The 24,327-nt window shown below is 53.1% G+C and overlaps 1 protein-coding gene across 7 annotated transcripts in view; it reads left to right on the forward strand.

Moving 5' to 3' along the window:
• Positions 1 to 1,305: 1,305 nt before the first annotated feature.
• Positions 1,306 to 24,327, forward strand: part of ACTR3B (actin related protein 3B) — a gene marked incomplete at its 5' end in the record, with an annotated part of 47,121 nt that continues 24,099 nt past the window's right edge. For all 7 annotated transcript variants that reach the window (XM_084230397.1, XM_084230400.1, XM_084230402.1 and 4 more), the window contains 2 exons: positions 1,306 to 1,349; positions 21,131 to 21,186. In XM_084230397.1, coding sequence (XP_084086523.1) covers positions 1,306 to 1,349; positions 21,131 to 21,186 — 100 coding nt within the window. The remainder of the gene's footprint in view (positions 1,350 to 21,130; positions 21,187 to 24,327) is intronic.

Raw genomic sequence — 24,327 nt, forward strand, 5'->3', positions numbered from 1 at the left:
GATGACCTATTGATTCTCTCACTAGGCTCTAAAGCCTTGGAGGCAGAGACTGAGCTCCCACTCACAACCTCATGAAATTCCTGCCTTGTGTTTGGCACCTAGTAACCATTCAGGTAACCAAAAATATGGCAGTGGGGGCAGTCTGCGAGCTGCGGTTTATGTATTTCCTTCCTTCCTTCCATTTATTTATGCATACAAGAGCTGGGGTACAGGCCAGCGGTGGGGGAAGCCAGGGAGGCCCACAGGTGTAACTTTCTGACTAAAGTCCCCGATAGGGGAGTGGAGCAGGACCGTTACAAAACACACAACACAGCCACCGGCGGTCTCGGTCCTGGGCCTTGAGGCTCCAGACGGGGCCTCCACCTCTCACCTGGGAACTCACCTTTCACCTGCTCCTACTGCTATCCTCAGGTGCCTTGAAAACTTTCTAGGCTGGGCCTCTTTGACTCTATAAAGACAAAATGACAACGGGTTACGTGGAGGGACAAACTGAGACGGCTTCTCGGGACAAAAATCCCAACAGGCCTGAAACACCAGTTACACCGCAGGGAGCCCCCGTCTCCGGCCGCGTGTGGAGCCCCGGAGCCCCGGAGCCCCGGGCGCCTCCCCACAGCAGGCCCGGGTGTTACAGGGCAGCCCCGATACAAAACGGGGTGCCTAACACGGGGAGCCTCGGGGCGAGCGTCCTGACCTCGCCGCCCGGGGCGTCCCCTCAGGTCGCGGCGGACCCCGTCCGTCCGTCCGTCCGTCCACCGCCGGGGCGGGCGGGCGTCCGTGGGGCAGGATTTTGCTCTGAGGACGACACCGCGCGGCCGCCGCTCGGGCTGACACGGAGTCGCTCACGAGCGGACGCTGAGCGCCCGGGCCGGGCCGGGTGACCCCGCGCGCCTCGCGGCGACCCGCGACACAGGCCCGGACGCCCCGCCCGCGCCCGGGGGTGGGGGCGGCCGCGGGGCGGGGGCGACGAGGCACGTCAGGGGCCGCGTTCCCGTGAAGGTGACGCGCGAGCGGAGCCTGAGGCCGAGGAGCCCGTCACGGAAAACGGGTCACGCGCTCCCGAGCCGGTGAAACGCCCGTCCCCGCGCGGCCGGGTCGGAGGCCGGGCAGGGAGGCCGGCGCCAGCACTAAAGATGGCGCGGGGGCGGGGCGGGCGCGCGCCGTGATTGGCCGGCCGCGGTGGCGTCACGGGGCGGCGCCGCGCATCCGGGCCCTGGGGCGGCGCTGCGGAGGCCGGAGCAGGCGGCGCGGCGCGCGGACGGCGGCGGGGCCTCGGGGCCGCCGGGGGCCCGATCGGCGCGGCCGAGCATGGCGGGCTCCCTGCCTCCCTGCGTGGTGGACTGCGGCACCGGGTAAGAGCCGCGCGCCCGCCCCGCTCCCGCCAGGCCCGCGGCCCGCCCGCGCCGCCCCTCTCACCTGCAGGGCGAGGCGCGCCCCGCTGTCCGCCGGCCGCCCCGGCCCCCCGGCCCCCCCACACCCCGGGTCCCCCCGGTGTCCCCCCCCAGCCCCGGCCCGCGAGGACCCGGCGCCGGCCGCCCGCCCGACGGGGCTGGGGCGAGGGCTCCCCGCCCCGCCGCTCCTCTCGGCGCCGGGGGCCCCGGCCCGCGCGGGACCTCGCCCCCGGCGCGCTGCGGGCTGCGGGTCCTGCCGGCCGCCCCCTGCCCCCCGAGGGGCCGCACTGGCCAGCGCCCCGACAGGCCCGGCCCCTCCGCGCGGGCCGCCCTCGACCCCGCCGTGGGGAACCGGACCCCATCTTCCAGCGTGACTCCGTGGGCGCAGCCCCTCGCCCCCTTCCGGGGGTGCACGCGCGCCTCGCGCGGCCCGGCTCTTGCTTTCGTTCGCGTGGACTTGCCCTTCGCTTAAAACAGGTTAAAAAGATGCCGTCCTGAAAAACAGAAAGTCTAAATTTGGGAAAGCCTGTGGAGAGGCAGTCTCCCCCCCCCCCCCCCCCAGCCTGTGGCATATGATCGCCTCTTGATGGCAAGTGGGCTGGACGGACCTCGGGACCCTCCTTTCCTCTGGGCGCCCCGAGCTCGGCTGATTTCGGGACCGGCGCTGGAAGTTTGGAGGGGCCGCTTGCCTGCTTGGGTGCGCGAGGGACTGGAGCTGGGGCATAAGTGCAGCTTCCAAAAAGATTATTTTCAGGATTGGGATTTTCATCATTTTTGCCACAAAATATTCTGCCCTGTTCGTCTTAGCCTTGATTCTGTTCTGTAGGAAAAAAATGCACTTGGTTTGGTTTCCTTGGCAACCTTGTGGGGGTGTCTTCATTTGCTACAGCCCTTCTCCTACTGATGTTCTTTCCTTTTGCTGAAGCCGCCGGAACTGCTTGCAAGCTGGAAACACGGCCTCTTGGCTCGTGCTGATCCACGAAACACAGATTGTATCAGAAATTTTGTGGCTCCTTATTTTCTTCCCAAAAAACAAACCAAAATCAGTATTGATCTTAAAACTATCCCCCCCCCCCCATGGTTAGCTTCCTTTGTGCCTCCTCACAGCCTCCGTGTACACCTGAGGTCTGGTTGTATCAGGAGGGAAGGCAACAGGAAAAGGTATTTTTCATTCCCACATGTGCAAGTGAAAACCATTACAATACAATGCAGTTCTTGGAAACAGCAATCCAGTAATCACTGCAGTTGGTCAGACCTTTAATCTTAGCAAGCTGGGTATCCTAGTCAGCATCCTTGGCTCAGTTTGACCTTTAGAGGTAAGTGAACATTGTGACTTTGCTCACCAGGAGTAGAACGTCAGCACGGTTTTCTGGCCAAGAGGCGTGTCATTGTGTTCAGGCTGTCACGGGCTTTGGCATCAAGACTTAGGAACAGTGACAGGGAATCTTCTGGGTGGGTTTCACGGGGACATATTCTGTCATGGAAATGACATGGGTAACCACAATTCCCTGTGTCCAGTATGGAGCCAGAAGCAGCCACCTGGGAGAGGCTAAATTGACTTAAGCATCAGTTAAGAATCTAAGTGATTCTTAGATTTCCCAGAGGGCAGAAATTGGTTTTAGATTGGTTTTGAGCAGGTCCGTGGCTGCCAGAGTCAGGTTTCCCACATGCCTTGGTCCTCCCGTCCCAGAGTTGGAACACGGTCAGTACTGCAGGAAGAGCGGTACCTAGTTCTCAGGTGAAGAAACTTTTTTGAGTACTAAATTCTAAAAGAAAAGGTCATGTTGAATTATAGCTAGTGGGCTTCAGTGATTTAATAGACATCCTATTAAACGGTGTTTTAAAATAACAAGTAAATTTCCTCCTGGTCGACGAGCACCTCCTAATAAACCTGAGGCCCACACGGTCAGCACAGGGTGTGGGGGCTCACATGGACCCCACTTGGTCTTCGTGATCCAAGGAGAAAGGTATTTATTTAAAGGAATTACCAGGCTGCATAGCCTGCAGAGAATAGTCCACAAATACTAGCATCGCTTCTCTTACCAGAACATTTTTAATGCAGATTTTTACATTTTTAAACTTATTTTGAAAAAACGTCAAGTCTACTGAGAAGCTGCAAGAAGAGTGCCGAAAATAAAACTACTCAGATCTTCCAGTTTCACCAGCTATCAACGTCTGCTTTATCATTCTCTGTGTATCTGTACGTTTTCTTGTTGTTTTTTTTCCCCCAGCTTTTTAAGAGCAAGTTGCAGACATGATGCCTTTTTACACCCACAGGCTTCATTGTGTACTTCTGAGAATAAGGACTCTCTTAAATTATCACAGTCCAAAGAGCAAGATCAGAAGCTTCCACGTTTGCAATGTATTAGCTACGATACAGCCTGGCTTGCCGCAAGGGGTCTCAAAGACCCCTCCGCTGGCAGCCTGCGTCGTGCCTGGTTGGCATCCTTTCACCTCGCGTTTAACTGCCCAGCTTCTTAGTGTTTTTCTGTCTTTCCAGACAGGACGTTCTCAGCAGGCAGGTAGTATGATGATGTCTCAGCTGTGTGTTTTTGCCAGGAGTGCCCCAGAAGTGATGAGGTCTTAGCACTTCCCCTTAGACCTCCCCACCAACTCCCCGTAGTTGATAACACACTGGCAGTCTCAGGCCTGCAGATGCTGAGTATACACTTGTAATATATTGCAAAGTGGTGCTCACTGGGGTGGTAGCTGGCGCCTCGGCCAGGTCACATGATCACCGTGTGTGTGTGTGTGTGTGTGTGTGTGTGTGTGCGCGCGCGCGCGCGCGTGCGTTACCAAACGCCGACCTCAGTTTCCCTCAGCCAATAAAAGGAAACTGAGTTTGAGGAAAAGGAAAGCGGTTTTATTTGTCGACAAATGAGGAGGGAGGCAGACTCATGTCCGAAAGACCACCGTCCCCCTCTTTGGCAGTGGGCAGGGGTATTTATACAGGGGGAGATGGGTAGGCATCCGCGAAGGGGAGGGGGAAGGGGTCCGCACAGAGACAAGTGGGCGCCAGCTCAACAGGGAGATGGATGGGTGTCAGCTCACTCATCTTAAGGGAAGGCGAAGATGTCAAGGCACAGAGACGGGTGGTCGCCAACTTGTTTTCCTTAGGGCGAGGGGGAAGGGTCTACAGGGAAACCGGTGGGCACCAGCTTTTTTTTTTCTTCCCAAGGGGAGGGGAAGCTGCAACAAATGGAAAAGACAAGTCATCAATCCTGTTAATGCTAGATAAGGGGAATTGCAAAAAATGGGGGAAAGACAAACTTGTTAACTGTATCACGTGTGTGCGCGCGCGTGTGTACTTCAGATCTACATCATAACTGCTTTCAAGTCTATGATACAGTCTTACTGACTACGATCCCCTTGTTGTAAATTAGATCTCCAGCCCTGATTCATCTTTTCAGAAGGTTTAAGAAGGAAATTCAGTGAAATTATTTGGGTCGGGGATGCCCCTAGATTTCTCCACTGACTTTGTCATTTATGTCATTTGGGGAGAGAGATTTTGATGTTAAGTACGTATCCTTCCTTAAATTTTCAGCCATCAGCTTTACTCTCAAAGGGTCAAATGTAAGGGAAATGTAAATTCACCCTTTGGGGCAAGGGTAGGGGTAAGGGTAAACTTTGCTGGACAGTGTCACACCCCCTCGCCCTGCGGCATGTGGCTGATGTCTTCAGACAAGCAGGCCAACAGAGTGTGTTGCCAAGAGTTTTGATTTTTTACTAACCTGGAAGGTAAGAAATGATAATCTTGTTGCAGTTTTGATCTGAATTTCTTATATTCTGTGGGAAGATGAGCAGCTTTTCATATGGTTAAGAGGCGTTTGCGTTTCCTTTTTCTGTTTCATTTCTCTAGCCCATTTTTACCCTGTGGGGGTTTGGCCTCCTACTCCTTTATTTTCAGACGCTCTTCATACATTCGGGTGTGTTTCATAGACCAGCCCCCGCTTCAGTGAGTTGCCAGGAACCATCGCAGGATGACAGCGAAAGGTCCAGAGCAACTCCTGTCAGGGCAGGTGGCCGTGAGGCAGAGTCTGGAGGTTTCCAGGGTCATCTCTGAGAAACACAGGCGTCCTCAATCAGTGCCAGGTCCAGTAGCTCACTGGAAGGGATGCCCCAGGGAGGCCCAGGGCCCAATGTGTTCCCTGGTCAAGGCACCTTTGCCCGGCGCATCTCAAGACCCAAGATCGCAGAGCCCCAGAGAGGCAGCAGGTGTCCAGCACCAGCTGTACAGTGTACACGGTTAGACGCCGCAGCCACTTCTCTGATTCAGGGCAGGGCAGAACCCCCAAATCGATGAGCCATTGCAGGTTTTCCTTAGGCCTGCAGACTTAGGCCTGCCAGAGGTGTTTAACCCTTTGTGATATAAATTGCAAATGCGTCTTCCCTATGTATAATTTTTTTGTTTAAATTTTTATTTATGCATACCAAAACTGGGGGGCAGGCCAGAGGTGCAGGGGGTGAGAGTGTTCACCAGAGACAGAGTGGGGAGCAGAACAGGCAGATCTACTGAAATACACTGCTGAGGGGAGCAGCGGGGAGACAGGAGAGGTCTGCCCGCGCCCTGTGGGCAGCTCCGTGGCGGGGGATCTGACTCGTCCTACAGTGGCTCCGGATCGTTCATAGTGCTGAGACTTTAACCCCTGCGCCAGCAGGGAGGCCCGCCTAGCATTTCTCAAAGCAGCCAATTTATTTTTTCCTTGTTTTGGGATTTTGAGCCATAGTTAAGAGAGCACCCCTTCCCCCCCTTCTCAAATCATACGGCTTTTTTTGAATGGCTTAATTTTTTCCCCATTTAATTCATTTGGGATTTATTCAGAGTTACGGTGTGAGGAAAGGACCCAGGTGGACCTAATTTTCTTTTCCTTTTATTCTCCTGTTCATGTCAGCATCTTTGATGAAACCCCCAGTGCCTGGAGAGGCTGCCGTGCTCATGTACTAAATTTGTCTCCGCAATGGTGTTTATTTCTGGATGTTGTTGTGTGTTGCATTAATCTGTCTTTTCAAAACCAGCAACGCAGAGTGCAATTGCCGAGGCTTTAGGATGATCCAACATCTCACAAGTCTGGCCTCCCCTCCCCCCCCATTCTATAGTACTTTTTTAATCTTATTTTTTAAAGATTTATTTATTTATTTAAAAGATTTATGTATTTATGCATACGAGAACTGGGGTACAGGTCAGAGGTGCAGGGGGGTGAGAGGATTCACCAGAGACAGAGTGGGGAGCAGAACAGGCAGACTGACCAAAGTACACTGCAGAGCAGCGGGCGAGTCAGGAGAGGTCTGCTGTGCCATGTGGGTTGCTTGCTGGCTGGCCGGGGCTGCAGATTGCTTCATAGTGTGGTGCTTAACCTCTTGTGCCACCGGGTGGCCCCTAAAGATTTATTTTTCTTATGTATACAGGAACTGAGGTGCAGGCCAGAGGTGGGGGAGAGTGAGAGGATTCACTAGAGACAGTGGGGAGAGACCAAGCGGATCCACTGAAATCCACTGCTGAGGGGTACAGCGGGGAGACAGGAGAGGTCCACTGTGTCATGTGGGTGAGCTCCCTGGCTGCGTATGGAACTTAGGTGTAGCATTGACAACGCTGAAACTTAACCCCTAGGCCACCCAGGGAGGCCCCCCCCCATTCTTTTTAAAGAGGGCTTTCTCATCTCTTCTTACTATTTGTTCCACCAAATAAACTTTGTAATCACCTTCTCTAGCAGGAAAGTTGTTCCATGGCATTTTCATTTGTGTTGTGTTAAATTTGCAAGTTAGTCCAGTGAGGACCTTCCCTACGAAGTTGCGTCTTCCCACCAGAGAACACGCTCACGCTCCTTAATTCACTGTCTTGTAGGACGAGTGTGTGTTTTACCTTAGGTGGATTTCTTGTTATGTTTACACCTTTGTTTGTGATTTTCTATTTTGCTATTGTAAGTCATGTCTTTTATTGTATTTTGTTTTTTTGAAATCTATGAAGGCTATTAGGTAGGGCTTGCCAGTTACCAAATCTTGTCATTGGCAACTAGAGAGAGGTTTTCCTCTTCCCTTCCATTTTTTGGGGCCTCTGGTTGACACAGTGCCTGTCACTTCTGAAATACTGTTGAGTAGGAGGGAAGTCAGTGGGTGTTATTCTTTTGTTCCTTACTTTAGTGCAGTGGCTTCTGGTGTTGCTAACATAATTATGCTGGCTTTGGGCTTTTGTGTGTGTGTTACACATGCATGTGTGTACACGAACATATGTATGTATACACATGCATGGATTTATCATGTTAGGAAGTGTCATTTTCTATTTATTGGAATGTTTATAGCATGAGTTGGGGTTGGATGTTGACAGGTGTCTCTCATAAATGGAACTTGGGGGTTTCTTCCTTAGCTAGTGAATGTGATGAAATAATGATACTTAATGGATTTAGTAATTAATGGCTTGATTTATGGATTAATGAATTCCTGATGTTGAACCACTCTTGCATTCTGGAATAATCCACACTGCATTGTGATGCATTATTTTTTTGTTTTTTTTTTTTAGAGGCATGGTATTTATTTATTTATTTGTTTGTTTGTTTTTATTTATACAAACACCTGGGTACACTCAGAAGCGCAGGAGGGTGAGAGAATTCGCCAGAGCCAGAGCGGGGAGCAGAGCAGGCAGAAGGACCGAAGGACACTGCTGAGGGGAGCAGCGGGCGGCAGGAGAGGTCTGCGCGCCATGTGGGACCCTCCTCCGGTGGCCGGGGAGCAGCCGGGGTCGAACCGGCACCGCAGAGGCTGCGGGCAGCTTCGCAACCCAGCGCTCAACCGCTGCGCCACCGGGGAGGCCCGTGATGCATTATTTTTTGATGTGCAGGTGGATTCTATTTGTTACTAGATTTTTGCATCTACATAAGTGTGACTGATTTAGAGCTTGTTTTTTGGTGCAATTTTTGTCAAGTGTTGGGATCAGAGTTATACTTCCTTCAGATAACAGATTAGGCAGTTTTCCTTTCTTTTCTGCCTTTGGAGAAGTGAAGTCACATGGGGCTGGCTTGGTGCCTGCCCCGTGCAACCACTGGGCTCCTGGCTTCCTTGTCCTGTTCTGCTCCTCTCCTTATTTCTTTTAGATCCATTTCCACGTCCAGTCTGTGGAATCAATTTTGGTGGGCTGCGTTTGTCTAAAAAGGCCCATTACCTCTAGATACTTCAAAGGCCCATTACCTCTAGATATTGTATGTATGACTCATGACTGAAAAAAGTCTGTTTTGATGGTTATTTTTTCCTCTTTCACTCAAATGTATGCACTTTTTTGTCTGCTTCCTTTTTTTCTTGATGGTTTAGCGAGTGACTTGTCTGCTACATCCACTGTTTTTCAAAGGGCAAGTCTTGTTAGTTCTGTTATTTTTTGGCTTGCTTATTTCTGCTTTATTTCTTAGTTTCTTTCTGCTTTTCTTTTTTTGGTTTTTGATTGGGATGTTAAATTCATATATGTTTTTCCCTTATGTCGAAGAGGCATTTATTACTAGGAGATTTTTTGGCTGATCCATCTTTAGCCGTGCGTATCCCCTTGATTTGGATCTAGTCTTTCATTATCATTTTCAAAAAATTTCTCTGTTTATGTTTTGAATTTCCCTCTTAACTCGGTCCTTCCATTCCAGCATGTTTTAGAGTTTGCGGGTAGAAGGGACTCTGTGCTGCTGATCACACCGTGGCCGGGGAAGGCTGCCTGAGCTGCTGTTCTGTGCTGTCACTGAGGCTAAGGTACCCTCAGTTCTGTGAGCATCCTGAAGGTCGTTAAAAAGGGGTATGTTCTTGGGCCTCCCTGGTGGCGCGGCGGGTTGAATGCTGTGTTGTGAAGCTGTCCGCAGCTTCTGCAGTGCTGGTTCGATTCCACACTGGCCAGGGAGCTACCCACAGGGCGCGGCAGACCTCTCCTGTCTCCCCGCTGCTCCCCTCAGCAGTGTGTTTCAGTCAGTCTGCCTGTTCTGCTCCCCACTCTGTCTCTGGTGAATCCTCTCACCTCCCGTGCCTCTGGCCTGTATCCCAGCTCTTGTGTAAATAAAAATAAATGTTAAAAAAAATTACAGAACTTAAAAAAAAGGGGGTACGCTCTCTGCTTGTGTCCTCAGAGCTGGACATACGTCTCCATGAACGGCCTCGTTGGGTGTCATCTAGATCCTCCGCTGTCTCTCTCGCCGTCCGGGACGGAGATGGTGTATTAAGTCTTCGCACTTCAACTGCCTCCTGTTTATGCTCCTTGAGGAAAGTCGCTGCCGCCGTGTTGAGTCCCTGCGCACTGTGTTTCTGCTTCCACAGTGTTCTGTGTTAGGGTAGCGTTGGCTTGTAGCCCTGTGTACGGGTCAGAAATAATAGCATCCCACTCTTCAGGTGTCTGTCACCACCCTGCACCCCCCAGCGAGGCACCCACAGACCTCCCAATGGGCCACTGTGCCCCCGCTTTGCTCTCCTGCCGGCCCCCTCCCCCCTTCTCCCCCCCCCCACCTCAGGTCTACAGTCAGCTTCCTGGGGTTTGGTGGTGTCTGACTCTGTTCTCTGCGCTGCACGTATGAGCGGCGCCCTCCGGTGTTCGTCCTCCTCCTCCCCCCGTCCTGGTCCTCACGCCACCCCTTCCCGTCCCAGGCACGGGCGTGAGCGTGCCCCTTTCCCTTTGTGGAAGCTGAGGGGGGCCTCCCTGGACGCACTGCCTCTCCCCGGGCTCGGCACTCCCATACCTGCCTGTTGGGACGCGGGTGCGGACGGCCTCTCGACGCAGCGTCTCCGGTGCTCTGGGTCAGTGCCCCGGGGCAGAATTGCTGGGTCACCTGGCAGATTGTTTTAGTATTTGGAGGCACCCTGGACTGTTCCCCCAGGGGCTGGCCATTCCGCTGGCAGTGGTGAGGTCCCTTTAGTGTCCTGACTCCTTGGTAGGGGCCACTCCTGTGGGAAACAGTTTCTCGTTGTGGTTTGATTTGTGTTTCCCTGAGAATAAGTGAGGAGTGTCTTCCCGTGCCCGCGGGCACCGCAGTCTCCCTGGGAGAGGCGCCCCTTGGGGAGTGCCTGCATATTAATAGCTCCTGTCTGCCCGAGTGGCTGTTTTAGCTTTAGCAAGTGTCCCCCTCAGTGGTTTTTAGTCTAAATTCAACTTTGTCAAAAGTAAAAAGGCTGGTGAAAAATATGCCAAACATATGGTGGTGGGAGGAACAAAACCCCCCACAAAAATGCCGAACAAATGTGAACTGGGAGAAAGCGGGAGTGTGGCGGAGCGCGGCGCAGCGCTTCCGAGGGGGCAAGTGGCTATTTAATGACTGGCTTTTCAGTTAAAAGTTTTCATTCTGTTAAACTAACGTGCCTGCCAATGAGAAGAGTCCAGGGGTGCCCAGAGGCTGGCGGGAGGACACACCGGGCGCTGTTCTGCCCCCTTCCCCGTCCTTTTCCAGAAGCAGCTGCTGATGCTGTCCACTCGAGCGGCGCGGGGCCTGGCATGTCCTGCTTCCCACACCCCGCGCCGTGCGCGCTGGCTGTCTTCTGGCTCTTCTCACCTTCCCTGGCGCGCCGTGGCTGGAGGAGGGTTTGTGTCCCCTCCTGCCTGGTGCTGTCCTCCCTGTGGGCCCCACCGTCCCGTGGCCCCAGCCGGTGTCGCCCCCCGTCTGCACATCACGCCTGGCGCGTCCTTGCTTTTCTCTCACATTTGGATTTTACCGAAGTCAGCGATGACCTTGTTTGCTCATTTGCTTTGTTTTCTTTGTGTCTGTCGTTAGTTATTTTCCCAGTTTCCAAGCCGCCACCCTCCGTGCGCTGGCCCGCAGCCACTCCCCTCCAGGCATCGGCGGAGCGGGTGCCCCTGCAGCTCCGTGGGCAGGCCCGGGCCCTCCTACCTGGGCCGCCGCTCCGCCAGGGTCTGTCGTTTCCCTGGGTTCCGTCCCGTCTCCCGGAGCTGGTTGGAGAATCACGTTCCTTCTGCTGCCCGCTGGCGGCCTCCGCGAGCTAGTGTTGCTGGGAGAGACGGGGCCCGGGGTGCAGGGGGCCCCTCTCTCCCCTCTTGTCTGGCGTGGGGTCTCCCACCCCATCGTTTTGGGGCTCGCAGGCCTCTCTCCCGGTCTTTTCTAGTCCGTGTTTCCCCTGGCTCTGGTAGCAGGCGTTCTCCGGGGACGCTGGCGAGGGTGTGGGGGCTCCTGGGTGCAGTGTTCGCGGGGGTCCTCCCTGCCCCTGCCTGTGACGCGGGTGTTGTTTCCCGCGCAGTCCAGACATGCTGATTCTTTGTTTTCTCCCTCTGGGTTTTGCTGCTGAGGAGCCTGGAGCCTTTGTGAGTGGCTGGGCTCCCCCGGCCCCCTCCTGGAAGCCCTGGCTCTTTCTCTTCGTCCCGCTTCCGTCTGCGCTTTCTTCCTGCGGCCTGGGCGTTTTGTCAGCTCCTTCACTCTGGAGAGGCTGGCTCTCTGGGTTTTGTGCAGTACTTTTTTTTTTTAAGATTTATTTATTTATGCATGCAAGAGCTGGGGTACAGGCCAGAGGCGTGGGGGGTGAGAGGATTCACCAGAGAAAGTGGAGAGCAGAACAGATAGACTGATGGAAAACACTGCTGAGGGGAGCAGCGGGCGAGCCAGGAGAGGTCTGCCGTGCCATGTGGGTAGCTCCCTGGCCGGCCGGGGATGGAACTCGTGCTGCAGAGGCTGTGGACGGCTTCGCAGGCTGCGTCTTAACCCCTTGCGCCAGCAGGGAGGCTCTGCGCAGTACTTTTGAGTTATTTTTCTTCCTTTTCTCTCTCTGCTTTTCTCCGACTTCCTCGTGTTTTCCATAGTTCTGTTTTTCTTCTAGGTTTTCTCACTTTAGTTCCAGCCTGTAGGGTAAGGTAAAAGGTATCAGGCTTTTCTGCCCTCCTGCCATCAGGATGGATGATGGATCCCTGCGGTCCTGCACGCATGCCTGAGGGCGGCACCTGGACTAGGGTGTGGGCCTAGGCAGATGGGATTCCCCTGGGCTGAGACTGGGCTTTTAAGGGCGGTGTCACGGGGACGCCAGCAGGAGCCGAAAGAGAAGCCGAGAAAGAAGCAGCAGAAGCCGAGAAAGAAGCAGCAGAAGCCGAGAGAGAAGCAAGAGAAGCAGAAGCCGAGAGAAGGCCTGGGAGCCAGCAGCAAAGACCTGCTGGGGGCTAGGGGCCTGCCAGCCTCCTGGCCCCCCAGCACCCCTGCCTGCCATATGCCTGGTGAACCCCAATAAAAGACCTGCAAAAACCACTGAGGACCCTGACTCCTCCTTTACCCGATCTGCTGGATCAGAAAACCTGCTCCATGTCCTCCCTGTCCCGACACAGCCCCTTTCTTCAGGTTTTTTTTTTCATTTTTGCTGTGGAAAGTTGAATTTCTGACATTCAATTTAATTAAGTTTTCCTCTTCCGTGTGTTCTTTAAAAAATAGCCCATGTGCGTGCTCCTCGGCTGCCCGGCCCCTTGCAGGTGCGCTGAAGGGGTGTGGGCCTTGCCAGTGTCAGTGCTTCTGCCCCCCTTTCTCTTTCTCCCCCACTTTCTCTTTCTCCCCCACTTTCTCTTTCTCCCCCTTTCTCTTTCTCCCCCACTTTCTTCCCCCTTTCTCTTTCTCCCCCCCTTTCTCTTTCTCCCCCACTTTCTCTTTCTCCCCCTTTCTCCCCCACTTTCTCTTTCTCCCCCTTTCTCTCCCACTTTCTCCCCCTTTCTCTTTCTCCCCCCTTTCTCTTTCTCCCCCACTTCCTCTTTCTCCCCACTTTCTCTTCCCCTTTCTCTTTCTCCCCCACTTTCTCTTTCACCCTGCTTTCTCCCCCTTTCTCTTTCTCCCCTTTTCTCTTTCTCCCCCACTTTCTCTTTCTCCCCCACTTTCTCTTTCACCCTGCTTTCTCCCCTTTTCTCTTTCTCCCCCACTTTCTCTTTCTCCCCCACTTTCTCTTTCACCATGCTTTCTCCCCCTTTCTCTTTCACCCCGCTTTCTCCCCCTTTCTCTTTCACCCCGCTTTCTCCCCCTTTCTCTTTCACCCTGCTTTCTCTTTCTCCCCCACTTTCTCTCCCGCCCCTTTCTCTTTCTCCCCCACTTTCTCTCCCGCCCCTTTCTCTTTCTCCCCCACTTTCTCTCCCGCCCCTTTCTCTTTCTCCCCCACTTTCTCTTTCTCCCTACTTTCTCTTTCTTCCAGGCTGGTGGAGCGCTGCTGCTCTCTGTTCTGTAGGCGGGTGCCCCTGCGATGAGGGCGGGTCGGTCCGTCTGTGACTAAGTCAGGGAGTTGAAGGGGTGGTTGGACTCACCGCATGATTTCTGGCTTCCCTGGGGCTGAGAGGCAGGTTGTTTGTTGGGGCATCATCTGGTTTGGGGTCTCTTTCCTCTTGGAGGAGTCGGTCTCCCCAGGGACCGGCTCTGATGTCCCACTGGGTGGCTGGGGTGTGGGCACTCTTTGGAGAGCTGGCTGGGAGAGGGCTGCGCGAGGGAGCCTTGGCCCCAGCTTTCACCGTGGATTCAGTCCATACCCTTCTCTTTAGAACGTGCCTGTGCCCACCGAGGCCACCTGACTTTGCGCTGAAGACCCTTGGTTAGGCCTCCAGGGAATGCTGGACTTGGGAGGGACAGTCTCCCATTGAGTGCCTCCCCCTAGCCCCACAAACCCCAGCCCCCCAACCCCCCGGGACTGTGGGGATCCTGGTGGGTGGGGCAGGTTCTTGGCTTTTGCCTCAGCTGCTCTCCTTATGTTTCCAAAGCCGCTTACCGCCGGTCCTCAGCTCCCACGGCCAGTTAGTTGCAATTGCTGTGGTTTCATATTTTTTTTTTAAGATTTATTTATTCATTTACACAAGAACTGGGGTACAGACCAGTGGTGAGGGACGGTGAGAGGAGTCACCAGAGACAGAGCAGGGAACAGAACAGGTAGACCGACGAAGTACACTGCTGAGGGGAGCAGTGGGCGGCAGGAGAGGTCTGCATGCCATGTGGGACCCTCGCCAGCCGGCCAGGATCGGACCAGTGCTGCAGAGGCTGCGGACAGCTTCACAGCCCAGCGCTCGACCCCTGCGCCACCAGGGGAGGCCTGGTTTCATATATTTTTTTTAAGAAATCATTTTGCTTTGGTTTTGGGGGGCTTTGGGAGAGTGAAAGATTGTGTGTTTGGTCCACTGTCTTAGCCGGAAGTCAGAGGCCACAACCTAAAGCCTGGCATCTGCGGAGAGCCCGCCTCCCCATCTTCTGCTTGCGAGCGTCATCGGGCTGAGTGTGGTGGAGAGCTGCCTGGCCTGCGGGCGTGCCAGGTGAGGGCTCAGGTAGACAAAAAAGGATGTTGGACTCAGATAAAACCGTGGATTTGCATGTCCAGCTCTGCAGCCTTTAAGCAGAGACCCTTTTCTCCACCACAGCCAGGGCACGCGTGGAGAACGCGATGGCGTGCTCGTGGTGAGCGTGAGGTGTGCGGCGTGTGGAGTGTGTCTCAGTGACTCCATGAGGATCTGGGAGCACTGACAGTTTTATCCAAACCATCTTCTAAGGCAGTTGTAGCCACTTTTTAAAACCCCAAAGGGCAGGTTTATCATAAAAGGGAGCGAGAACGAAGGGCGCTGTGCAGACCCAGCTGGCAGGAGAGAAACACCTGCAGAGTCACAAGCGCCTCACGCGCTGCTGCCCACTTTTTTTTTTTTTTTGACTGAGAAACCTTGGCGGGGAGCAGAGCTCTTCTGGCTGAAGTTCGGGGTTGGAGACTGGGGCTCGTCAGGGCTCTCCAGTAGAAGAACCGCCCTGTCGCTGCCATTTGAGAGACACTGTGCTAAGAAGTGACATTTCCACGCTCAAACATAATTGCGCTCACACCGTCGCCTTCTGCTCCTGACATGTGGCTGCAGGAGTTTCAGCTCTGTGTAAATATGGAGAGTTGACAGTAGCTAGATGGAGTCTTCTGCCTACAGATTTGAAAATTCTGCCTGTGGCTGCTTGTTGAGAGAGCGGCGTTCAACAGGGAGGGTGGAAACCTTTGCGCAGGGCTGTCTAGACGTCGGGTGCAGAAGGAGACTTGGGAAGGGCACACCCGGGGCCAGGATGGGCAGCATGGGCAGCGGGCTCCAGCGGGAGTCAGCCTTCACGGCGCCTTTTCACAGTCCTTCGTCGGAGCGCGCATTTGCGCACAGGCGGGACTGCGACGTTGGTGTCTCTTTACGCAGCGCTGGATTCTGTTTCCATAGCTCTTTTCTGCCCTGACTTCCCTATGAGTTCAGGCCAGGGGATGCACAGGGAGGTTGGGAGTCAGGGGGTCGAGTTTCCCAATGTGCCTGGTACTCGTGAGCATTTTTTTTTTAAGATTTATTTACTTGTGTGTAGAAGAACTGGGGTGTAGGTCAGGTGTGGGGTGAGAGGACTCGCCAAAGACAGAGTGGGGAGCAGAACAGGAACAGAAACACACTGAGGGGAGCAGCAGGGAGACGAGAGGTCTGCCGCGCCGTGTTGGTCAGCTTCCTGATTGGGGCTCGAACTCAGGCTGCAGCTATGATCGCGCTGAGACGCAACCCCTAGGCCACCAGGGAGGCCCCTCCGTGAGCATCGTTGATGCATTTTTGGGGAATGATGCCCGCCTCTGCCACACCGGCTGACCTTTGGGCGCAAGTCTGGAAGTTGCTGGTCCTGCTTCCTCAGCACACCTGTTTGGGGAGGCCTGACTGATGTGACAAGGGATCCATGGACTGGAGGGAACCACGAGAAATGTTAGTGCAGCGGGGATTTTAGGGTAGAAGCAGTGAGGGAGGTCGCGCCCTGGAATGAGGTGGGTAGCTTTGCCCCCTGGGGCTGCGGAGGCAGGACAGCTGCAGCTGCGGCCACACGCTGGGAAGGGGTAATGTGTGTGACAGGCGTCCGCGTCCTCAGAGCGTCAGCGTCCATGCGCAGTAAGATGCGAAACTGGAAGAAAAATCACCTGAGGACAGCTCATGGGAGAAATACAGATTTCCAGCGGCCGTCAGATAACACTCGGCCATGACGTGAAAGAGGTACCGAATGACGATGTTCTTTACTTCTTGAACGGGGAAGTCTCGTCCGGCCTGGTGACGGTGAGCCTTCTCGCTCGCCTGCAGAGCTGAAGAGGCTGTGCTGAGGCGATGCCGGTGACGCCGGAAGCTCCCGGCTCTCGGGCCCCCTGGCCCCTCAGGCCCTCACGGCATGGAAGCTGCTTGGCCGCCACATTCCAGCTGTGTCATGTGTTTGTAATGGTCGTCACGGTCAGCCGTCCCGCTGGATGGTTGCGTGGCCTTTTACTGAATGGCCCTAGGTGGTGTGACGGGTTTCAGGTTCCCTCTGTCTGAGCGTTCCCAGTCTTCTTTAAATAACAAATATTTTTCCTTTGAGGTAGCACTGACTTATCACTCTCTTCCACGCCTCTTCCATGTCTGCGGCCGCACCCACCCAGCACCCAAGCCCGGTATCTTCCCCCGCCGCCCCGGGCCGCCTCCCCGCGGGTGCCCCTGCCCCTCCCCCACCCCATCTCTGCAGTTGTTTCTCAGGCTTGTTCTGGGTCAGTGCTGCCTCTCTGTCGGCCTCTGTGCTGCTGCTGTGTCTTTTTTGTGCCCGTCTTTGCGTGCGTGTGGGCTGCTGTGGGTGGCCAGCCCCGCAGACATGCCGCTCGGCTGTGCTGTCTGCGGCGGTCACCTCTGGCAGATGACGCGAGGCTCCTCAGGCCCTTGCTGCCCTGTGTGGGGCCTGCTGCGCCTTGTTCAGGGTCGTTAGGTCTTGAAGGTCTGCGTTCGATTGGCAGGTAGCTGCAGCGACAGTGGATGTTTCTTTTACGACGACGGGCCCTCCCTTGGAGACTGAGAGCGGTGCCTTCGCTGCCTGCCCGCGTGCGCACACGCCCTGTGCCCTGTTCTTTTCTGTTAAAAAAAGTAGGTTTACCGAGGCAGTGCTGGTTCAGGGTGTTTTAGGGGTCCAGGTTCGCACCTCTGCAAATGCACGTTATCCCACTGCGCCCACCAAGGCCCCGCTATGCTCCACACAGTCCATTTCCATGTTACCCCAGCGTGAACGGGTCCTGTGTCAGTGCGTGGCCTTGGATTTGGGCAGGAAAGTTACTTATGCCTATTTGTTTAGCGAGTGGCCATCTTCCTGGATTTTCTCTTGCTTTTACCTTTTTGCTTGACACTCCTGGGCTGAGTTGTCACCTGCAGACATGTTCATCTTGTCCTTCCCTGTGCTTCCCCTCTGCCTTGTAGCTTGTGTTGTGTGGTTCTTCCAGAACAAGCAAGACGTGAGTCTTCTTGACTGACCACAGACTTTAGTGGGGCCCCTGGTGCTCCTCTGTCTTTTGGTTTCAGGGGTTCCCTACTCCCCAGTCATCTCACCCTAGGAATTAAAATGTTCTGTTTTGAACCTGGGTTTCCCACTACTAGACACACGTGCCCACCGTATCCTAATTGTATAAATAGTTCAAATTAAAAAGCAGCTTCTACATTTTTTTCATAGAATGCCTAAACACACAAATATTAAACAGTGAGATCACATTGGTCCACGTGTTTTTATTTCTGAATTTCTGAGCAGTATTTACCTTCACCGTTGTAGGTCCATCTTATTTGACATGGTGGGAGGCGAATGGTCTTGCTAGGGTGGCAGCCTGGGCTGAGACAGCGCACTGTGTATGGAGCGTCAAGGAGCTGTTCAGGCTCTGACTTTGGAGATTCCCTTAGTGGTCGTGGGACAGGCTCTGAGAATCCGAATTCAGAAACTTCCCAGAATGTGATCAGCCAGGTTAGGAACGTTCTTTCTGGAAGCCCGCCCGGGCGATCTGAAGCTTGCCTGCCCGGTGAAGTAGGCCGTGCTGTAACACAAACTTCAGCTGGAAACCCCATTTCTACAGGTGAGCCCCTGCGGCTCCCCTCAGCTTTCCCCGCGTGCGGCCCCGGGCCAGGGTCGAGGGCAGAGCTGCCGATTTGCTCTTGGTTCTGTCGGCACTTCCGGATTTCAGAGCTGGGTTTTGCTTGTTGGGTCTTTCCCCATTGGTTCTGCTCCTTCTGAAGCTGAGCTGCTGTACGAGCATCTCTCCTGCAGTGTCCAGGCCAGTCCTGGTTGTCCTGCCTGGGACAGTTGGGGTGAGCACCTGTTCGGGTGCAGAGTTGTGCTGCACAGCTCCTGGTGGCAGTTTGGATGAGCCTGTGTCGGTCAGCTTGGACACCTGGTGTCCTTGCAGTGTCATGTGCTGACGGTAAGAGCGCGCTCACCTCGGGTGTACCAGGCCCGGGGAGGACTGGCGCTGGCAAGGTGAGGGTTGTTCTTAGAGGGCCCGCAAGTGGCCTGTGCGGTTTGTGCCTTGAGGTGGTTTCCCTTTTGATCGGAGGACAGATCTCATGGTAGTTGTCACGCACACGAGCGTGGGTGAGTCTGTTGCCTCCTTCACAGAAGTCATCGTTTGCTTCGCGTTGTGATGCTCAGGTGCCCACCTGATGGGGCAGTGGCCTTGTCAGCATTTAGTTGACCCCATTTCGGCCAGGACCCCTCTGCTGCTAGGGACAGGGTGTAAGGTTTCAGGACACACATCTTGGGTGTGAGACACAGTCGTGGAGGGGTGTCAGGTGCCTCCCGGGCTCACCCGCTGTGGGTTTTGTTTCCACCCTGCACAGATCCGGGCTCTGGGGTGTGCAGAGAGAAGGCAGACACCCAGCAGTGTGCCTGGGACACAGCGCCTACTGGGTTTTTAATTTTGTTGCACTTTTCAGGGTTTAAATTGGGAACTCTTTCAGACATACAGAAAGAGATGGCAGTAAAACCCAGTAAACTAACTTGGAGAGCTGGTCCCAGTGTGTTTATATGAATTTATATATATCATATGTTTATAGACAGATGTGTCCTATGCAGGTTTATTTATAGATTTATATGTACGTAACTCACCTGGGAGGAACGTGGACTCTTGTCCCCACCCTGCAGGTGGACAGACTGAGACTCAGCCCGGCCGGTCACTTGCCCGGGGCTCGGCAGCGTGGCCTTCTGGAGCCACACGGGGGAGCGTAGCGGGCCTGAGTGGGATGCAGCACCTAATTTATAAGTGTTAAAATTTCCTACTTTTTTCCAGGTTTTCTTTCTGGAAATAAGTCCTGTCACACAGACACGAGCGTTTTTTCCTGTCAGCGAGAGGTTGTCCTCGGCAATCTCTTTGGCTTTTCTGATTCTATCAAATCATCTTTCTGACTTTCCACCACCCACTGTCCAGCACCGGGGCCCATCTGTGGAGGTCACTCAGGGGACGCCCACATGGGTGACCCATGGGCCAGGCTTCGTGCCGAGGAGAAGAGAAACGATCTAGGCAACGGGTTTTTGGGGGGAATGTGGGTGATGTGAGAGGGCTGTGATAAGCACATAGATCTGATGGCTCTAGCGGTCCCTGGGCTGCCTGTCAGTCCGCGGACACTCTGGGCGGGGGCGGTGCTTCCCTCTCTTCACACGTGCTGTCGGGAATTGGGAGGGTCTGGGGTTTTTAAAGTTCAGTGTTGGGCTCTGAAACCTCCTGTGGGTGTGGAGTGGGGACTTGGGGATCCACTTGGCTTGTGGATCTGACAGTTTGGGGAACATTCAGAAACCCTCACACGTCCCACTCCCCCACAGGCCTGATAGGCCTCAGGACCTGCTCGCCAGGCCCCCCAGAGACCCGGCGGTGAGGCCCGAGTTAAGAGATGCTGACTTGTGCTATTTTTTTTTGTCTTCTCAAACTTAATTCCTTCACCATGTGCTCAAAAATCATAATATTAGCATATGGTAATAAGCTACATTTAAAACTTTAAAATCACAGGACTAATTGATTAGAATTTGGAATGTGTTACCATATCAAACGTATTTAGTATCAAGCATCTTGAAATTATTTGCAAAATAGAATGAATGAATTCATTTACTTGCAACACTGTTAGGAAGTATTTTATTCATTCAAGTGTGATGCAGACTGCGGTCCAGGATTTACGCTTCACGGCAGCCGTCCTGGCGGGAGAGGCAGGGCCGGAGTCTTTGCAGTTTACTTATTGCCTCTCAAGTTTGCACTTCCAGCAGATGGTTCTGAGCTGGGCCCCCTCCCACCTCCTGTTTTTTTTTTTTTTTTTAAATCTTCAGGCGATTAGCAAATGCTTCTGGAATAGATAGTAGTATTTTGGCATTTGTTTTAATTCAGACTTTTGGAATCCATCATACAGAGTGTCTTGACAGAAAATGGGCTTGTTCTGAAGCGAGATGCTGAGAAGCTGCTCCTGGCAGATAATTTCGGGAGGTGGCTGTTTCTAGACACACGCGGTGACATTTCCAGCAAATTATGTAATCATTTTTAACACCCCCTTCCCCCCAAGTTCATGAAGTTTATGATGTAAGTTCACTTCTTTGAGAGCCAGCTCTGGAACTTGAGTTTGCATATTTAGACTTGGGTTTCCCCACCTGTTCACTAGCTGTTTGGCTTTGGGCAGCTTAATTAGCTTCTCAGTGCCCCGGTTTTCTCATCTGTAAGACAGATTTCTTAGATTTGCTTCATAGGGATTTTGATAAAAAAGCGTGTACAAGCACTTTTAGGGTTATGAGGGCCCACAAATACAATTTATGTGTTAATATATGTATGTAAGAATTTTTCCTGTAGAAACTAGTGTAATACTTTGTTTCTGTAATTGCTTGCTTATCTGAAATTAGTGCTTGATTCTCAGCCCCTCCATGTTTTTTAAAAATTTAATCTCAAGGGAATATTCTGAGGCTTGATGTATTAGGACATGGAGAGCTCATAATAAAAGACATTAATGGTGCATCGAGGAGATATTACTGTCTAAACATGTGTTGATGACTTTGTGCTTTTAGGTATACCAAGCTTGGCTACGCAGGCAACACTGAGCCCCAGTTCATTATCCCTTCATGTAAGTAAAGCTCCACCTCGGGTTTATAAAGGATTGTGTTTCTCAAAATTGTTCTAAGTGTTCTGATTCTGTGTTTCAAGGTGTATCAATTTCCTTGCCATCTTCCTTTAGAAGATTGTGCTGGAGCTGGGAGAGTTGTTTATTTTGGCACCGGGTTCCTGGACAGTGCGGTCAACTGTCGCTGTGACCTCAGGAGTCCCTGCTTTTCCAGTCCTTGGACTCTCTTGTGACACGGCTCCTGTCACGGTCGTGGGAGGGTCGGCGTGGGTGGTTGGCGGGGCCTTTCACTCGGTCATAAATGTCTGCACCATTTAGAAGACTCGTGACCTCATTAACCGTCATCACCTCCTTCCAGGCTTATCTCCATGGTCAGCGGGGAGCTCAGGTGTCAGCGGCTCTGCCCATGGCGGCTGGCGCTCTGGGTCACTCGGTCTCCTGTGGGTCTTCTTGTGCGTGCCCGGCTGACCTGACCCGTTGGGCTTCCTGGCGGTTCAGAGCTGATGAGATGGTAACCCTGTTACGTGCAACAGCTCTCCTGGCCGACCTCGCATCTTCTGCTGGAATGCTTTGCATTTGGAGCTGTCGGTAGCGTCCAGTGGCCGTGCCAGGAGCCCGCCATTGCAGGCAGGGCCCACTCGCTGGCAGACGCCAGGCACCGCTCATGTCCCTGCTGTCAGGCCTCAGCAGGGGCTGGAGCTAGAAAGAAAGGGAGAGCACAGTTATGTTTTTGGCTGAATTTGTTGAAGTGCTAGTGAGGCTTTGGAGGGGGGAGGCTTGGGAAGGTGGTGGGTGTTGGGAAGGGTCGGGGCCCCGGGGACCTGGCCTGTTTCCATGCCAGGACTGGCCCGTCTCTGCTTGTGGGGACTCCGTTCACATTTTATTAGCAGTTTTCTTTTTCAAAGATTTTTATTTATTTGTGTATACAAGAACTGGGGTGCAGGCCAGAGGTGTGGGGGGTGAAAGGATTCACCAGAGACAGAGTGGGGAGCAGAATAAGCGGATCCAGTGCAATCCACTGCTGAGGGGAGCGCCAGGGAGACAGGAGAGGTCTGCTGCGCCCTGTGGGTCAGCTCCCTCTCTGGGAATGGACTTAGGCCGCAGCAGTGACAGCCTGAGACTAACCCCTGTGCCACGAGGGAAGCCCAAGAGTTTCCTTTCCGCACAGCCGCCCAGCACCTGTTCCTTTCCTCCTCTCTCTGAGGAGCTGTCCCTGTCCTGTCGGGTGGCGCAGCCCCTGGCGGCCAGTGTGGTTTCTGTGGTGATCAGGGACCGCCTTTCGTGTGTCTGCGCCCGGGTCGTCTGGGTGTCTCCTTTGGAGAAACATCTGTTCAGATCGTCTGCCTGCTTTTCCACTGAATTGTTCTTTTGCTATTGAGTTACGATCTATCACTTTTAAATTATTGTTTTAAACTGAAATTGAAAATTTTGATATAGTCACATTTTTTAGACTCCCATTATAATTTGTTTTGCTTTTGAAAGAAAGTATTTCTACTCTGAAGCGATAAAGACTTTCTATATGCTCTTCTAAGAGAAGTTTAGTGTTTGAACATGATCACCTGGAGGGACCGCGTGTGCTGTGGGGACCTTGTTCCACTCACGCGTGCCTTCACCTCTGCCCCAGCCCCACACCGGCTCTTAAATACTGTCACCTGGCGATCATCTTTATTTGGTCTGGTTCCTCTTGTTTTTCTTGATCAGAATAGCTCTGGTCAGTTTTAGACCCTTACTCTTTACTATAAATTTTAGAATCAATTTAATGTCCATGAAAAATCCTACTGGAGTACGGGGTATTGATTAAAGATGCATTCAGTTTATAGATGAATTTGGTGAAATTTGACATCTTCACGAACAGAGCGCCCCTACCTGAATGTGGGATGCATGTTTTATAGTGTATCCATGTTTCCTTTTCTCAGCCATGCTTTATGGTGTTCTTCACAAAGCTCATGCACACTGTGAGGCAGGTTTTTATGTTAGGAATGGGGTTTCCTGTCTAGCTCTTGCAGCCTCTGGGCCTGACCCCGAGTCTTTGATACTTCCTGTGAGGACAGCTGTGCTTCGCTGCAAGTAATGATTATTTTGTTTCTTCCAATCCCACTGCTTCACCTGCTATCATGGTCCTGCTGCACGGCTAGAGTTTCCACTACTGCAGTGACCAGAGGTGAGGTAGCAGGTGCTCTTGTCTTTGTGACTTTAAAGAGAGACTTTGGGTCTCCCCAGGGGTCGCAGCAGGCTTTTGAGGAAATGCTTTTCTCCCCTAGGTCCATGCTCCTCTGCTCTGGCTTACTGGGAGGCTGTATTATTATTTTTTTGAATCATAAATGCATACTGACTTTTTTTTTTTAAAAAGATTTATTTATTTTTATACAAGAGCCGGGGTAGAGGCCAGAGTCCCGGGAGGGTGAGAGGACTCACCAGAGACAGAACGGGGAACAGAACAGGCAGACTGATGAAATACACTGCTGAGGGGAGCAGCGGGCGTGACAGGAGAGGTCTGATGCACCATGTGGGATTCTCGCCGGCCGACTGGGATCGAACCAGCACTGCAGAGGCTGCGGACAGTTTCACAGTGCGGTGCTCAACCCGCTGTGCCACCAGGGAGGCCCCATACTGACATTTAAGGCTTTTTGTGCATCTGTTGAGTTGATTATATGATTTTGGACATCTTTAGCTCCTGATATGATGAATTGCATTAGTATGTTTTCAAATATTGAGCAGTTGGTTATTTCATTCTTCAGGTAAATCTTCCTTGGCTTTGAAATTCTAAGTGTGTGCTGAATTATACCTCCAGATACGTGCGATTTTTGCATGATTGTTTAAAAGTGAGATTGGGCTGTAATTTTGCTTTCTTACACTGTTTTTGTTTGGTTTGCATAGCACCTTTATAGTGGTTTTACAAAATGAGCTTGTTAACTCCCTTTTTTGATTTTAAATGAGCTTGTTAACTCCCTTTTTTTATTTTCTGAGCATAAATAAGGGGGTGTCTGGAGTGTCCACTCTCCTCTGCTGGCCTGAGTGGTGAGGCAGCGCGGTTTTTGTTCTGTTGGAGTCACGAGGTTGCTGTCCAGGTCTCCAATCATTTCAGGCTGCCCTTGCTGTCTGCGGTGGCCGAGCTAGCTGTCTCCTTGGGGGCGTTTTTTGTTT

Source organism: Talpa europaea (assembly GCF_964194135.1).
Source record: "Talpa europaea genome assembly, chromosome: 3".
NCBI lineage: Eukaryota > Metazoa > Chordata > Mammalia > Eulipotyphla > Talpidae > Talpa > Talpa europaea.